This window comes from Amblyomma mixtum, chromosome 4 (genome assembly GCF_055824585.1).
Source record: "Amblyomma mixtum isolate Tamu chromosome 4, ASM5582458v1, whole genome shotgun sequence".
Taxonomy (NCBI): Eukaryota; Metazoa; Arthropoda; class Arachnida; order Ixodida; family Ixodidae; genus Amblyomma; species Amblyomma mixtum.
The window spans coordinates 160809009-160825548 of record NC_143015.1 but is presented as its reverse complement, the minus strand read 5'-3'; the positions used below and the strand labels follow the sequence as shown (position 1 = coordinate 160825548).

At 45.3% G+C, this 16540-nt stretch overlaps 1 protein-coding gene across 1 annotated transcript in view; it reads left to right on the top strand.

Moving 5' to 3' along the window:
• Nucleotides 1–13899, top strand: part of sdk (sidekick cell adhesion molecule) — a 70954-nt gene extending 57055 nt beyond the window's left edge. Inside the window, exons 29-33 of the mRNA XM_089541115.1 lie at nt 31–321; nt 2352–2528; nt 5313–5458; nt 10291–10557; nt 11507–13899. Of these exons, the coding sequence (XP_089397241.1) occupies nt 31–321; nt 2352–2528; nt 5313–5458; nt 10291–10557; nt 11507–11743 (1118 nt within the window). The 3' untranslated portion in view covers nt 11744–13899. The remainder of the gene's footprint in view (nt 1–30; nt 322–2351; nt 2529–5312; nt 5459–10290; nt 10558–11506) is intronic.
• Nucleotides 13900–16540: the final 2641 nt, after the last annotated feature.

The window sequence follows — 16540 nt, the reverse complement described above, 5'->3', positions numbered from 1 at the left end:
ACACGAGCGTGTGTGCTCCCCCTTTTGCAGAGTCGGGGCGGCAGGTCCGTCAGAAAGTGGGCCACACTTTCCTGGCCGTGCGCGGTCTTGCCGAGATGACTGCGTACCGGTTCAGTGTGCGGGCGGAGACCTCGCGTGGCTACGGCGCAGAGAGCCAGCGCAGCGTCACCACCGGTCCCCAGGAAGGTTCGCCTCTGGCACCCCTTGAACTAGCGCTCCAGCGCAGTGCCACTGCGGCCACCCTGTCTTGGAAGGAGGGGCCTCCGGGAGCCGCACCCATCACAGGATACCTCCTGGAAGCACGGGCAGCCGTACACTCAGGTGGGCACTGAACTACAACCAGGCACGCTGGTCAAGAGTGGTGGTGCCCTGGTGGACGTGTTGGTGACAGTTGTGATAACCTAACCTAACTTAACCTAACCTACTCTACCCTAACCTACCCTACCCTAAACTAACCTAACCTAATGGGCACTGAACTACAACCAGGCACGCTGGTCAAGAGTGGTGGTGCCCTGGTGGACGTGTTGGTGACAGTTGTGATAACCTAACCTAACTTAACCTAACCTACTCTACCCTAACCTACCCTACCCTAAACTAACCTAACCTAATGGGCACTGAACTACAACCAGGCACGCTGGTCAAGAGTGGTGGTGCCCTGGTGGACGTGTTGGTGACAGTTGTGATAACCTAACCTAACTTAACCTAACCTACTCTACCCTAACCTACCCTACCCTAAACTAACCTAACCTAATGGGCACTGAACTACAACCAGGCACGCTGGTCAAGAGTGGTGGTGCCCTGGTGGACGTGTTGGTGACAGTTGTGATAACCTAACTTAACCTAACCTACTCTACCCTAACCTAACCTAACCTACCCTACCCTACCCTAAACTAACCTAACCTAATGGGCACTGAACTACAACCAGGCACGCTGGTCAAGAGTGGTGGTGCCCTGGTGGACACATTGGTGACAGTTGTGATACCCTAACCTAACCTAACCTACTCTACCCTAACCTAACCTAACCTACCCTAAACTAACCTAACCTAACCTACTCTACCCTAACCTACCCTAACCTAACCTAACCTACTCAACCCTAACCTAACCTACCCTACCCTACCCTAACCTACTCAACCCTAACCTAACCTACCCTACCCTACCCTAACCTAACCTAACCTAACCTACCCTACCTTAAACCTAACACAACAAACAAAGAAGACAAAAACTGAAGCCTGCGCAGATAGCCTATTTCCTTCTTTGATAGTGAGAGCGAAGGCTTACTCACGCAGTTTCCGTACGAGGCTATGTGAACTGCTTCAATCACCTCTCTGGTTCTTTGTTGGGGTTGACGATACAGCACCTCAGTGGCCTCAAAGAGAGGACGGCAATTGTTGCATTGTTGCAATTGTTGTCTTCTTTCCTTGTCTCCGTTTTGTTTGTGCCCCCAATTTCATCACGAACAGCTTCCAACTTTCCCAACTTTCCATTCTGATGGTTTACATCCCTTGCCTATACATGCTTGCGTGCACTTGCCAGTAGTGCGCATTGATCGTGCCAGTCAGAAAACTTCGGTTCGAAATGCGACTACCATATTTACTCGCATAGTGAAGCCTCTTGCATAATACCACCCCTTCACTTTTGGCGCTGAGTAATTACTTTTTTTTTTTTAACCTCACATAAAAAACATGCCCCTGACCGTCAAGGGACTGTGTTCAGCATGCTTGCTTTATCTCGCCACGATTGGCCAACGGCATCGACTACGTAAATCGTCGGATCACACCGTGACACAGCAAACGCTCAACAAAGTGAACAACGCTCAACAACGGCGACACGAACTCGGTTGATGGGGGGACGCAATTTGTCGACTGCGTGCTTTTGTTGATGATGGATGGATGGACAAGCAAATGGGTGGGTGGGGGGACGTGTCGCGTGAAATTTCTACTCTTACAAAAAATCTGTCAACATTTTTTCCCCTGTGTAATGAATGAACTCATCCCAAATTGATGTGAACTCTTTTTTTTTTTTTTTTTGAAAAAAGGTGGGTTTGTGACTTGAGTAAATAGTAATTTTCAGGCACCCCTTTGTAGAGGTATACAGATGGTGGCGCCATCTGGAAGTGGCCACTGAAAGCCGTTGCCATTTGTAGCCATTATCGTGCGAAGAGCTGAAAATTTTTTTCACTTTTTTTCACTGCACTGATTTTGGTGCCAGGTGCTACCGTGTTTTCTTACAAGTTCTGAGTTTTAGTAAACGAGTAATTGCTCATTATCATCCACCCTAGCACAGCCAGATGCTAAATGCCGTAGGAAAAAGCGGGTGCGCTTACAGTGTGTGCTTGCACTATGTGGTTGCAGATGGGGAGGAAGAGGAGTGGCAGACGGTTGCCGAGTTGGACGGAAGCCCCCGCACTTCGCACACGGTCAGCTTCCAGAACCTGCTGCCGTCCACGGACTACACGCTGCGACTGTTTGCCCGCAACCGCCTGGGGATCAGCCCACCGGCCTACGCCCCCGAACACGTGATGACCCCCAGTGAGTTCTGCTGTTGTCTCTCGCCTTGCGGTCCGAAGCATGGGCTTTGTTCAGCAATAACAGATGTCCCCCCGTTGATTCAGATTTCACGAGACCGAAGCAACTGTCTGAATTAAGGGGGAGCCTGGTCTTGAAAAGAAAATTTTATTAATCAAGTCATAGTTATGAAATTTTCAGGGCACATGTATTTTTGTGCGCTGATTCTAGATATGTCATTTAATTTCATGTAAAACAATTCCTTGAGCACTTATGCACTCTTTATGCAAGTGTTTTGCGAAGAGTTTTGAAGAAAATTTGCTGCAGAAAACTTGCTGAAATGTATGCCATTGGGTTCTCTTGACACCAAGGAATACAATAAGCTTAAAATTATTATCCTGGCTATCATAGAACTTGAGTTATAGGGTACTGAAGCTGTCACTTCAGAAACAGGAATACACACTTTTCTTCTCATTTCTGAAGCGACAACTTCAAAACTCTGATAGGCAGGAAGACAATTTTACCCTTATTGCATTCCTTGGTGTCGAGAACTCAATGGCAAACATTTCAGCGAGTTTCCCGTAAGAAATTTTTTTCAAACCTCTTCACAAAGTGCATGCATAAAAATTACAAAAGAGCTCAAGGAATTGTTTTACATAAAATTAAATGACATATTTAGAATTCACACACAAAAATACATATTCCCTGAAGATTAAGATTCTTAACTGTGACTTCATTGATAAAAATTTTTTTTTTCACGCCCAGGCTCCCTCCTTGATTGAGATTTCACGAGACCAGAGGAACTGTTGGAATTAACTGAGTGTCGAATTATTGAGGGGGACTGAAAAAAAAAAACAGTTACAAAGTGTGCCACATGAACAGTTTTTTATTTCTTGAAGAATATCCGTAATCGCTGATTGCTTCATGTGAGAAATTTGTGCCAGGTTGGCTCCCCCAATTTCCTGTCACCATTTTTGCTGAAATTCAACACAGCTTCAATGAGTGCGACAAAGCGTCAGTGCGCTGTAACGTCCTTGTGTATTCAAAAACCACGATTCTGAAAAATGCTTATTGCGCCATTCAACCTTTTTTTGTGTGCCAGAAGTATTCAAAATACTCACTTCGAATTTATTTGGAGAAAATTACAATTCACTTTGGATTTGCTTCAGACCAAAAAATTGCTGTTTGCACATGCCTACATTTCGGTTGGACGCCAGTGCCACTTGTGCTATAGTGGCCACTTTTAGAGTGCAGCAGTTAGGCGCCCATTCCTGGTTTCCACACAGTCATTGGTGTTGGCGTTGTCGGCGTAACTGGTTGCCCAAGTAGCGGAGCAAAACGCCTCCTGGAAGGTGGCTTCCCGGCAAGAGCATGGAGGGTGGCTAGCAGCGTAACACGTCACTTGCCGCTGTGCGTTGGCGTAGTCGGTGTAACATGCCACCTGCCAGCTGTAGTAGGTGGCGCGGAAACAGCTGTGCTAAAACTTTGCATTACCAACTACGACAATTATCTGTAAATATTTTAGTCATTCACTCACTCACTCACCATCATCATCATCACCACCTGATCTCCTGTGCCCTGTGCACGTGTGAGTTCCGCTGCCTGTCCAAATTAACCTACGTGCAATAAAGATTCTTCGAACTTTATTCAGTTTTCTGAATTAACGGGTGTCAAATTAACGACGTTTTACTATAGCATAATTGTAGGCGGGGCCACTAGGGTGGAAGCTAGAGAGTTGTGCGCAGACTGGCCATTTCAAAAGCACTGTTGAGTGCTCATATGTGTGTTTGAGTGAAAGCTCATTTCGCAGCTCTTGAGGCTGTGAAAAGAAATCATAAATTGAATCTCCGAAAGATGACCAAAAATGACTGACATTGGTCACAATGATGTACTTGCCTTTTGCAAGAAGGCAGTGCACCTGCTGCATGCCTTTTTGCTGAAGTTTTGGAAGCTATGATCGTATTTTTAATTTGACACTCGCATGTCAGTGCTAATAAATAGAATGGAGGCGAACTCTTTTAGAACAGGCATACTGGGAAAGAGTTCACAGTGTTCATCCTGAAGGCAGTTTTCCTTGGGCAGTTATGATGAAACAGTTGCTGCAGTTACTTGCTTGTTGTTCTCAAAAATTCACGAGGAAACCTTCACTGCTAGTGGTCATCCATTCGTTGCTGTCTTGGCCGGTAATTGCACAGGGCATTCACTGACATCACAGTGGATGCCATATTTTTGTCTGTGGAGCACTGCGAAAGGCTGCGGGCATGTCTAATTGGATTATTGCCTCTTGCTCCAGTTTGTACTGCTGAAGCTGCGAGCTGGACAACAAAATGGCACCCGTGACGTCACATGACTACTCCCTATACAAGGACTGTGTGTCACTCTCACAGTTGCACATTCCGTGTATGTTGAGTGCCCTGGAAGATGATCATTGATTAGAGGCCTGCAACATCTTGCACTGCTGTTGTGCTGGATATTCTAGGATATAACATAGAATACAGTCATTTGAGATGTCCAGAAAGACAGTTGAACTGTATGACAGGATAACGAAGCAGTGGGCTCTCATGGCATCTAGCTGCTGACCCGAGATGTCACGTTCTATCCCATGGTTACGATTTGTAAAACTATGCCAGTTTTTGTAATTAGTTCTGTGGCAGAAATGAAAAATCGACATATATTTCTTCCAAGGTTTGTCAGATTAAGCGCTAGTTATAATTTTCGTTTCTCTGACTCCTTGCATTTCGTGAAGAAACCTTGGCTGGTCGCCTGTACTGAACTGAGGTCACCCCTTTTGCATTGCATTGCACGCAGACAAGTTGTTCCTGGAGTACAAGCAGCGATTGCCATTCTATCGGGAGCCATGGTTCCTGGTGGTGCTGGCCGCCGCCAGCATGGTGGCCATCATCCTGGTCGTGGCCGTGCTGTGTGTAAAGAGCAAGACTCATCGTTATAAGCAGGTACTGTTTTTTTCTTTTCCTTTATGCCTTCACTGCTCGAGCTACTTTTCTGTTATGTATTATGCATGTCTCAGGCCCTTTTCTCTCCTATAGCTGAGTATGGGCAGCAGAATTCAGGTGTCATGCTGCCATGGCTGAAGATCGACTTTCCAGTGCACCTAATGCGGACCTAAGTGTGAAATGCACACTCTTGTTTGCACTTCACTCAGCGTAGGGCATCTCAATGTGTTAATCCTTGCGTTAAACAGAGTACTGAAACTGCCATGGTTGTAAACTTATATAGTAGAACTCCGCTATTACATTCCTGGATGCTCTGCTTTTTCGTGAGCCAGTCCTGTCCAAGTTCCCATAGAAACCCGTGCAGTACAAACTCTGCTGTTGCGTCCCAACTGTGACAGCAGGGCTGCATGCTGCACCATGAATGTCACTTTGCAGTGGGGCTTTACCCTGTGCCGACATTTTGACATCTTACGTTTAGCGCACGTGGAACGGTGACAACAGACAGGCCATAGTGGGACTCCAGTCTCTCCATTCGGTGGCTGTCGGTGTGTGGCACCCACGGTGACGCCACGCACACTTACAGGCAGCTTGAATCTTGTTGCAGCTGTTAGTGCAGTTCCATCGCTGCAGCGGCGAGAGTGTGAACGACTGAAGGTGCGAAAACAAAACTATGCCGTGTGGACAGTGCTGTACGAGGTGCTGTTTTGTGTGTTGGCTCCGAGGCACGTTTCGGTCATCTGCGTTTTCCTTGTCTCTCGCAACTTAGCAACGCATTTCTAGGTTCTAATAGACGAGGATCTTGCAAGATTGAAGTGCACCTGCGCAAAAAGCACAGCAATCGGCACACGTGCCTCAACTTCGCCTACTTTGCATACTCTCCACCAGCAGCTGCTTAGGTAGACTGTGAGCTATTGCAGGGCATTCAGAACATTTTGCACATGCAAGCGTTAGCATGAACCACAGAGCCTTACAGATTCCAAAGCAGCCCGTATTAGAGGTAAAAACAAAAAAGTCATAGTCTTCGATGTGCAATTTTTTTTTGCACGCTTCCCGGCTGGTACGCTTTTTTTGCGCGATCTGTGAAAAACGTAACAGTGGGGTTCTGTGTACGTGGAACGTCTTTTGTGTAACGTGCGGTGTTCCCAGTGAAGTGGTTTTCTGCAGCTGAATTGACCTGTGAACCTCTATGGGGTGGGACATCTGTGACTAGATGACATGGCACGTCATCAGTGCGTGGCCCGTGCTCACATATGCTCAGTGTGCTACATGTAAAGAGTGTTGATATGTTTTTTTTTTCTTAGAACTTTCTCAATTCAGACATGTTCTTTACAGAAACAGTGGGGAAGCTGGTTTAGCGCAGCCTTACGGGACCTTTTCCCATATATGATTGGAACATACAGAATTATTGGAATACAGTATAATCTCGTTACTACGAACCTCACATTAACGAATTTTTCATATTTACGAACTTTTTCAAAATCTCCGCCAAAATATCTATATTTTCAATGTAAAAATATTTCACTACTACGAATTTTAAAATACCGAACATTTCAGAATAACGAGCATAATTTATTTGTCCACCTATTATAAATGCACCTCATTATTACGAACTTACCCCGGAGAAGTGAGCCAACTCCCTGAGAGGCACACGCTAACTCTGCTACTCGCCAAGGGCAGGCATCCAATACAATCCAGTCCAATCCGAAGCTGCCTCGCAACCGGAAGTTGGCTCGTCTCTCCTCCTCCTTTTTTTTTTCTCCCACGATGTGCATGTGACTACCTCCGCGCTTTTCTTTTTTCGTGTGCGGCCGCCGCGGACGCGAGGCCTAGGCGTTTCTCGCCGCTGCGTGTTGACTGTGCTGACGATGAATTCTGCGGGCGCCAGCGTCAAGACGAAGCTACGGCAGTTCATGCTTAAGGAAAAAGTGGATATTCTTCAACAAGTGGACGGCGGAAAAAAGCAGGTCGACATCTGCAAGGAACGCGGCATTGCACCATCGACTGTCGCGACCATCCTGAAAGATCGGGAGAAAATAACAAGCCTTCATCGGCAGTCACAGCTTGCTCCAACTAACTAGAAAACAGCTGCGACTGGGGAATTTCCAGGACGTTGAGGCGGCAGTATTGACGTGGTTTAAAGAAGCAAGAAGTCTGAATTTACCAGTGTCTGGCCCGATGCTTCAAGAGAAAGCGCGTGGATTCGCCACTGCCTTCGATTTCTTCCACCCAACAACACATCGTTGCTCCAACCCTTGGATCGGGGAATTATAAGGTGCATAAAAACAGTTTCGGAAGCGCCTAGTGCAGCGACTGCTGTTAAACCTTCGGCTCGGACTCCCGACAGCCATAAATGTCCGCCAGGCTGCCGAAATAGTAACTGGGGTGTGGTGGAACGTAAAGGCCTCTATCATCATCAACAACTGCCGGAGGAAAGCTGGCCTTGTGAAATCGCTGCTTCACACAGAAGACTGCGATGACGCTGATAGCACAGATGACGACAGTGCAAAACAGATGTGGACTGAAGTCACTGAGAAACTTTGTGTAGACTCTTCTGTAACTTTTGCCGACTACGTCGAGTCGGACAATGCTGCCTTGACGTCAGCAGAGCTGTCTGTAGAAGACATCGTGAGCAGCGTTCGCGAGAATGAAGAGCGCGACGAAGAAAATGAACTGGAAGATGATGCCGACTCACTGCCTGCAGACCAAGCGGACGAACCTGTGTCTAGTGCGAAGGTTCTTGCATCCATAGGCAAACTTCGCACATTCATCGGACGTTTTAGCGATGTGCCTGATTCTGTGCACCAAAATGTTGAAGACTTTGAAGAGTTCGTCCTGGGGCGCCTGTGTCGCACCTGCCAGAAGAAAATCACGGATTTCTTCTAATAAACGAGCGCTGAACCTCTCGTTTGCGTTCCTGTTTGGAAATTACATAGCTTGTCGTGTGCCCTTCCTGAAAGTACAATATTTTTATTGTCCAGTAACACTACTAACTTTTTTCGCGAGTCTTTCATTATTACGATATTTGAAAATAACGAACGACTATTCGCGACCCCGCAAAGGTTGTTGTATCAAGATTTCACTGTACAGAGTCTGTATGATATGAAAAATATACAGAAATCTGTAAGCTTTCTGTATAGGTATGATTTCCTGATGGTCTACTATCAGCAACAAATGAAATGTGAACTGGATAACTGAAAAATTAAAATGTGAAATATTTATCATAGCTGGTAGATAGGAAATACAGGAGGGCTTCAATTCTTCCACGCATTGGTCTTCTCACCGTCAAACTGATAATCAAGTGTGCTGGTACTATTTAGTTTCCTTGGGCTAATATATTCTTGTTTTGCTGTTTGTGTTTCAATTGTTGTTTATAGCTTATGATATCATTCGGTGTGCCACATGTATATGTTGTCCGTATAGTTCTCATAGATTTCGTATGCCCATGCCTGTATAGTTTTCATAGATTTCATATGCCTATGTCCGTAAGTTCTCATAGCTCTCATACGTCCAAAATCACTTCTGTATAAGCCATATGAAAACCATATAGAATTGTGCGCATATGGAAGGTTCTCTCAGATCATGAATGGCAGTTTACCAATATCCCTGAAGAGAAAAGTGTGCAAAGCTTGTATCTTACCAGTACTCACTTATTGGGCAGAAACGTGGAGGCTAGCGGAAAGGGTTCAGCTCAAGTTAAGGACAACGCAGCGAGCTGTGGAAAGGAAAATGATGGGTGCAACGTTAAGAGATCGGAAGAAGATGGAGTGGGTGAGGGAACAAATGCGGGTTAAGGACATGCTAGTCAAAATCAAGAGGAAGAAGTGGGCTTGGGCAGGGCATGTAATGCGAAGGCAAGATAACCGCTGGTCCGTAAGGGTAACGGAGTGGATTCCAAGAGAAGGCAAGCGTAGCAGGGGGAGGCAGAAAGTTAGGTGGGCGGATGAGATTAAGAAATTTGCTGGAATACCGTGGCCGCAACTGGCAAAGGACAGGGTTAATCTGTCCATAAATAAAGAAAATAGTTCTAAGAGGGGTGTCCCACCTTAAGGGGGGACGAGGGTCTTAAAACAAACTTGTTTATTTATGGCTAGAATCTCATGAAATTTTGCATACAGATGTGTTTTTCTCTTGTGATTCCAGTATGTTATTATAATTGAGCTGGCGGTCTTAAACCTTGAAAAGTCTAGAATGTAATAGGTCATTTCTTACGCAGCTTTAGTGAACTTTCTCATTGCATTTTGTTGCTTTTAATTACATGAATTGATAGCCAGAGAGTTCCCATACCCGATGACATTCTTCGTTTTTCTCTAAAGGCATGTGATCCTGATATACTGTGTCAAGAGTAAAAGGTCGCAGTATTTGACACTGCAAGTCATTAAGCTAATTGTAAATTGCTATTTATACGTGGCCTAAACAAAGAAAGTAAGAATGTCGTCGGGTATGGGAATTTGCTGGCTATCAATTCATGTAATTAAAAGCAACAAAATGCAATGAGAAAGTTCATTAAAGCTGCGTAAGAAATTACCTACTTACACTCTATAATTCAAGATAACTTTTTATCTAAGATCACCAGCTCAATTATGATTACATTTTTGGAATCAGAAGAGAAAAACACATCTATGTGCAAAATTTCACGAGATTCTAGTCACAAATAAAAAGGTGAGTTTTAAGACCCTCGTCCCCCCTTAATTGGAGAGACACGGGAGAGGCCTTTGCCCTGCAGTGGGCGTAGTCAGGCTGATGATGATAGAATTGTTGGAATGGTCGTATGGGACCATTTCATGGAACTTGGGGGGTCTAGTGCGTATACAAGGAGGGCTGCATTCCCACAGGAGATGCAGCAGAGTCTCCAGAGTGATGACCAGCTGAGCCTGGACGACCACCAGGCAGCCGGGTTTGGCAGCCCCGAGCCGGCAGCCAAGCGCACCTTGACCCGAGGGTCCCTGCGGAAACCGCTTCCCACTCTGCGGTCGCCACCACGGCCATCGCCTGCGAGCGTGACCTACTCGGACGAGGAGGACACCAAGGGGTACGACGACCACTGCGACAGTAGCAGCCTGACGGAAAAGCCCTCCGAGATGAGCTCCTCCGAGTCACAGGTGGGTCATTCGGGTCATTTCACATCCGTCTTTGGATATGCATGTGCGGATGCTTAGATGCAAATGCATTTGGGAGCAGACTGCGCAGGAGCTTTGGACTATAATAGAATAAAGGGATGTAGTCACATTTTCAGAAGTGCGTGGAACTCAAGAAGGGAAGGGAAGTATGCTCAAAAGATGTCAGTAATATGTGCCATGGTGTCGCAAAAAATGGTGAATAATATTTCATGAGCTGCTTCAATTTCAATACATCCTGCATCTCCTGCAGAAGAAAAATTGGATGGAAATATATTGGTAGGATTAAATAGGTACTATAGGTAAAGTCAATAAAATGAAGAGTGCATCATAGAGGGTAGAAACAGTGATGTAACAAAAAAAAACGATCCACTTGCATTGAGATGGAATGAGAACTAAACAGTGCCAATAAGGTATGTGAATAAATAAAATAAATGAATTTTAGATGAACAAGAAATATTTAAGGGCAAGCCTGTTATTTGGCTTATCTGCTAAATGAAGTGTAGCAGTAACATTACTCTTGTTGAAGTCAAGACCTAAAAACTGACTGCCGGTTGCTGCGCCCTTGTAATGCGAGATTCGGCGAGAGCTATTTGCAGTGAAGAAAATGAGGAGGAAGGGGGAGGAGCAAAGTGTTGTTTGCCGCGCCATTAAGTGGTGGCTTCTTTGCACAAAGATACAGATAACTCAGTTGCTAGTTTGTGACACAAAAGTCAGCACAAATTTTTGGCACAGTGAATGGTGCAGCATCATTCCCCTCTGTTGTTCATACTCTTTTGTGTTACGCCAACAACGCTGCAGAACCACGAAACGTGCGCTTAACAGCCGTCGCTGTAAAAGCCTACATTTCTTCCATAGTTTGTGAGGTACTACAGTCATGAGAGTTACACATGGGGAAATGGTTGTAACTTTTTTTCTCCTGCTAATTTTCCAGGGCTCTGAGAGTGAGGATGACACCAAAGGTGACCCACACTCGTTTGTCAACCACTACGCCAATGTGAACGACACCCTGCGCCAGTCGTGGAAGCGGCAGCGCATTGCCAAGCCGCCCAGCTACACCGACTCGGAGCAGGAGAGCAGTGCCGCCATGTGCCTCAACGGTGGACGGGTGGTCCTCAACAACATGGCTGGCTCACGAGCTCCGCTTCCCGGTTTTTCCTCTTTTGTGTGATGATGATGATGTGGCTGGACCATTTCTCCCCCTTTTTTTTTCTTTCCATCACATGAAGGGACTTTCTTGGAAAGTCTCGGAATGACAGTCCTTGGCCACGCGACCATTGCATTCTGCATACTTTGTGGCCATTGAGATGAGCTTTGCGATGGTTTGCACCATGATTCGCTGCAGTTTGCTGTGGTTTCCATGGTTTGAACCTGGTTATTGTCTTTAGTAGAGGAAGTAGTTTTATAAGAAGCGCCATTGTGTAGCCTGTGTAAAATGTGACCTTTTTGCTGCTATCTGAGACAGTTCCCGGGGCTGACATCACAACTGTAGCCTCTGCTCTCTGTGATTACCCTTGCTTGGCTTGTTTTTCCGCCAGCTGCCATTGCTTAGAGAGCATTCGTTAGTTCCCCCAGGTATGGCAGCTTCGTAGGCATGCAACATGCTTTTTACGTTGCCTGTGGGGTAGCCGCAATTCAACTAGGTAGCCGCAGTTCTACGAGTGGTAGGCATTGGCCTGCATCTTGCGGATGGCAACGACATAGCTGTGCTTTACTTGTTGTAGGGCCTTGTGGCAGTAGAAGACATTCAGTGCAAGGGGTCACAGCTCCATGATGGAGACGTTGCAAGAAAGGACTTTGCCTTACGGAAGCATTCACTGCCCCGGGGTTTTTCCCCGGCTGCTTTCTTCCTTAGACGAAGGGCAGTTCCAACTTGTTGTTTAGGGCTCAAGTTTTCAAGCCCAGTCGACTGATTGCCTCGACTGGGTCCCCCCCCCCTTCCTTTTGCTCTCATCCTCTGGACATCTTCCAGAAACCTTTCTATTGACTAGCAAGGACCAGCCATTCTCATCTGTGTGATTCTTCATTGTAAGCATTTCGCCTTGTTGTTTTTTTTTCTTGCGTGAGCAAATACATATTTTTTGTTGGGGCTTTTCCAAATGCTTTGCATGGAAACGAAAAGCAGGGTCAATGGGCTTTTTGCACCCCATCCTCGTTGGATCCACATTTTTAGACACCTGCTAGTATAGTTTACCCAAAGTACCGCGCACAAAAATTTATTGCGAGGAACCAGCACAGCTAAAAGGGCTACAAATCTATGGGACGAGACCTGGTAAAACTGTAAAACAGCACAGATTTTGAGCCATAATCACTAGGAAATGGAGTTCCATTCTTTGTTTCCATGTGTTCCCATTCTTTGTTTCCATTCCATGTTTTGTTCATGATCAGTACTTGGGTATACCTGCCAGCAGCCAGCCCTATTTTGTAAAGTACAAAAGCCACTGTGTGGTATTGAAGAAGTAATTTTCTACCTGTGAATCTTTGTAGAATGCTAAATGCTGTTGTCTGCACCTTTGCCCATATCTGTGGGTTGTGCCATAGGCACCTGAGTACACAACTCAGTGGCTTGCTGACATGTAGTGTCGTGCTCAGTTCTGACTAAGACTGCACACTGCCAGTATTTTGTTGCCGAATTTTTTTCTTTTGTGCCTAAATTCCACATGGGGTCAGCAGTTTACACCGGTGCAGAAACTTAGTTCATGATTACACATTACATCATTACATGTTGGTACGAGTAGGCTGCACAAAGTAAACCTATTTCCATACCGCTTTCGTGGCTAATGAAAGACTTGATCACCCCTCGACTTATTTTGGGAAGTCAGTTTTTCGCATACCATAAATTTCCTTTTTCTTTTGTGAATTCAGTATTCCGTGTATTCAGGGACAGTTGCACAACCAGAATATTTCGTGAATGCTAAATTTTGCGAAGCAGAAATGAGAGGCCGTTTAGTGCTCCATTTGGCCAAATTATTTGTGGGACAGATTTTTCGGCACTTGTGCGGGATGTGCAAAAACTGGATAATTAGGTCTTGACAAAAATTAAGTTATTTACTGCACTCATGATGCCCTTTATTTGAATGAGTGCTACAAATTATTTATGTAAGGACATCGTGAAAAATGCGCTGCGCTTATTCCAAGCACTGTATCAGTGACAGGTTAGTGTGTGCTGGCAAGTTTAAGGGGGGACACTGGTCTTGAAAAGAAAATTTTATTAATTTAGTCATAGTTATTCAATTTTCAGGGCACATGCATTTTTGTGCACTGATTCTAGGTTTGTAATTTAATTTCATGTAAAACAATTCCTTGAGCACTTATGCACATTTTATGCAACTATTTTGCTGAGAGTTTTGAAGAAAGTTTGCTGCAGGAAACTCACTGAAATGTATGCCATTGGGTTCTCTTGACACCAAGGAATGCAATAAGGGTAAAATTATAATCCTGGCTCTCATAGAACTCGACTAATAGAGTACTGAAGCTGCCACTTCAGAAACAGGAATACACACTTTCCTTCTCATTTCTGAAGCGACAACTTCAAAACTCTATAACTTAAGTTCTATGATAGGCAGGAAGACATTCTCACCCTTACTGCATTCCTTGGTGTCAAGAGAACATAATGGCATACATTTCAGCGAGTTTCCTACAGCAAATTTTCTTCAAAACTCTCCACAAAATACTAGCATAAAAAGTGCATAAGTGCTCAAGGAATTGTTTTACATGAAATTAAATGACATATTTAGAATCAGCACACAAAAATACATATTCCCTGAAGATTTCATAACTGTGACTTCATTAATAAAAATTTTTTTTTCAAGACCAGTGTCCCCCCTTAAGTTGTATTACATGATCAGAGTTTTTCTTGTTACAACAAAATGTCAATATGTTGACACCAAAAGTAAAAAGGAAAATAAAGACATTTCAGCGCTCAAATGGGATCCTTGTGCGCAGTGAAATGAAGTGAAAACAAACAGTGGTAGGTGCTTAAATGCGTTTCAACAAAGGGTGCCGATTTAAACAGCTATCATTGCTTGTTTCATTTCATTGCCAACAAGGTTCCCATATGGGAGCTGAAACATTTTGTTTTTCTTTACTTTTGGTGTCTGCATTTTCACATTTTATGATTGTCCCTAACCAGGCATGTTTTCATCCAACTCTTGACTCCATTCGTCTTTCAGGTTGCCAGACTTTGAGGCAGAGCTCAAGCATGAATTTTATACCGTATTGTGCGTTTTTATCGTAAAGACTTGCAAAAATTTTCCCGCCTCAACCGCTCGATCGTTTGCGGTGAAACTGCACACAGAGCTTGCGCAATACGGTAACTTTTGTATCGTAGCAAGTTTTACAACGGTACTTATTTAGTTGAGCCGTGCTTGATACGAAATCGTAGTTGTCTGCGTAGAAATCGTCGAACCAAAACCCGCAGACGCCGTTTTTTCGCTGAAAGGTGGCAGTGGCGCCATCTGTTTTCAGCAGTGAAAAGCGTCACGACAAGGTGCCGCCGCGATTTTGCAAATAATATCATCTGAAAGGTAAAGCCTCGCTAAATCAGTTGTTCTGATATTTCTTTTCGCTCAGTTAGCCGAAAAAAACGGCATATTCAAAGGGCACGCGTACAGTGTAGGCACGCGCTTCATGCAACGCTCACCTCGGCTACCTCGGCACCTTGTCGTGACGCTTTTCACTGCTGAAAACAGATGGCGCCACTGCCGCCTTTCAGCGAAAAAACGGCGTCTGAGGGTTTTGGTTCGACGATCCCTACGCAGACTATTACGTTTTTGCATTATGCACGGCTCAACTAAGTAAGTACCGTTGTAAAACTTGCTACGATACAAAAGTTACCGTACTGCGCAAGCTCTGTGTGCAGTTTCACCGCAAACGAGCGAGCGGTTGAGGCGGGAAAATTTTTGAAAGTCTTTACGATAAAAACGCACAATACGGTATACGTTTCATAGGTAGCTGGCTGTCTCAGAGGTTGGTACCTCAGCGTGCCGGCTTAAGTGAGGTTTTTCCTTGGGTAGAAACACGTACAGTGATCTCTCTATCCAAGTTTGTGGTTTTAGAGGCTTATAAAGTGTTCATCTGATGTCTGTTAGAAACAGTGATAATGTATGTTTAGCCTCATAAGTTTTAAGCGGTTTCCTTTAGAGTAAATTTGAAAAATTTTCTACATTTTAGAAGAAGCATGATGGCATAGTTACATTATAACACAACTATCGCTCGTCAACCGGCTGCATGGAGCAAGCCGTTGAGGCACAAGGGCAGCTTTACGCTTCCCTGTGGCCTAAAAGCGAGCGTTGGACAACCTTTATTTGTTAAGGTCGGTCAGCCCGTGTGTGGTGCACGTGTGTCGGTGCGTCGGTCATCGAGAAGGGACTCAAGGGGTTGAGGGTTTAAAACAAGTATTTACTGGAAGGCAGAGAAAAACACAAAAAAGGCAAAAACGAACAGCAGGAGTATCAGAAACACTATACAAAACACGAAACGCGACAAGTAGGAGACAGACAATACAAAAACAAACTCATCCAACTATAGAGAACAACAACAAGGCGTACAGTGCATTAAAGGAAGGAATATACAAAACGTTAGAGAGGTAGGAAAAGGAGAAAGTCCGGCGGACCATTCACATACGGGGGCCGAGGCGATGACTTCGGTTCGAGTGGCTGTCGATGGGGTGATGGCTCGACAGCGGCGGGCCTTGCGCGATGGAACGCGTGTGCCTCGGCGCGGTAATTCGGCTCTCCATGTCCGCAGACACACCACCAAACCTCTTTGGCTGCCTATTTCCTCCCGACTGTGCTCCCTACTACCCGGACGGGCCGGCAGATAGCGCACTTTCTCCCTTCGCTTCATCATCGGGGCGCTTTTTCCAACGCGGTGACGACGGGACAGAGGGGACGCATTAACCCACGAAGCTCCCTCGGAGCGCCGCGCGGGGGAGCAGGAGGGAACGCAAAAGACTTAAGTCTTCCGC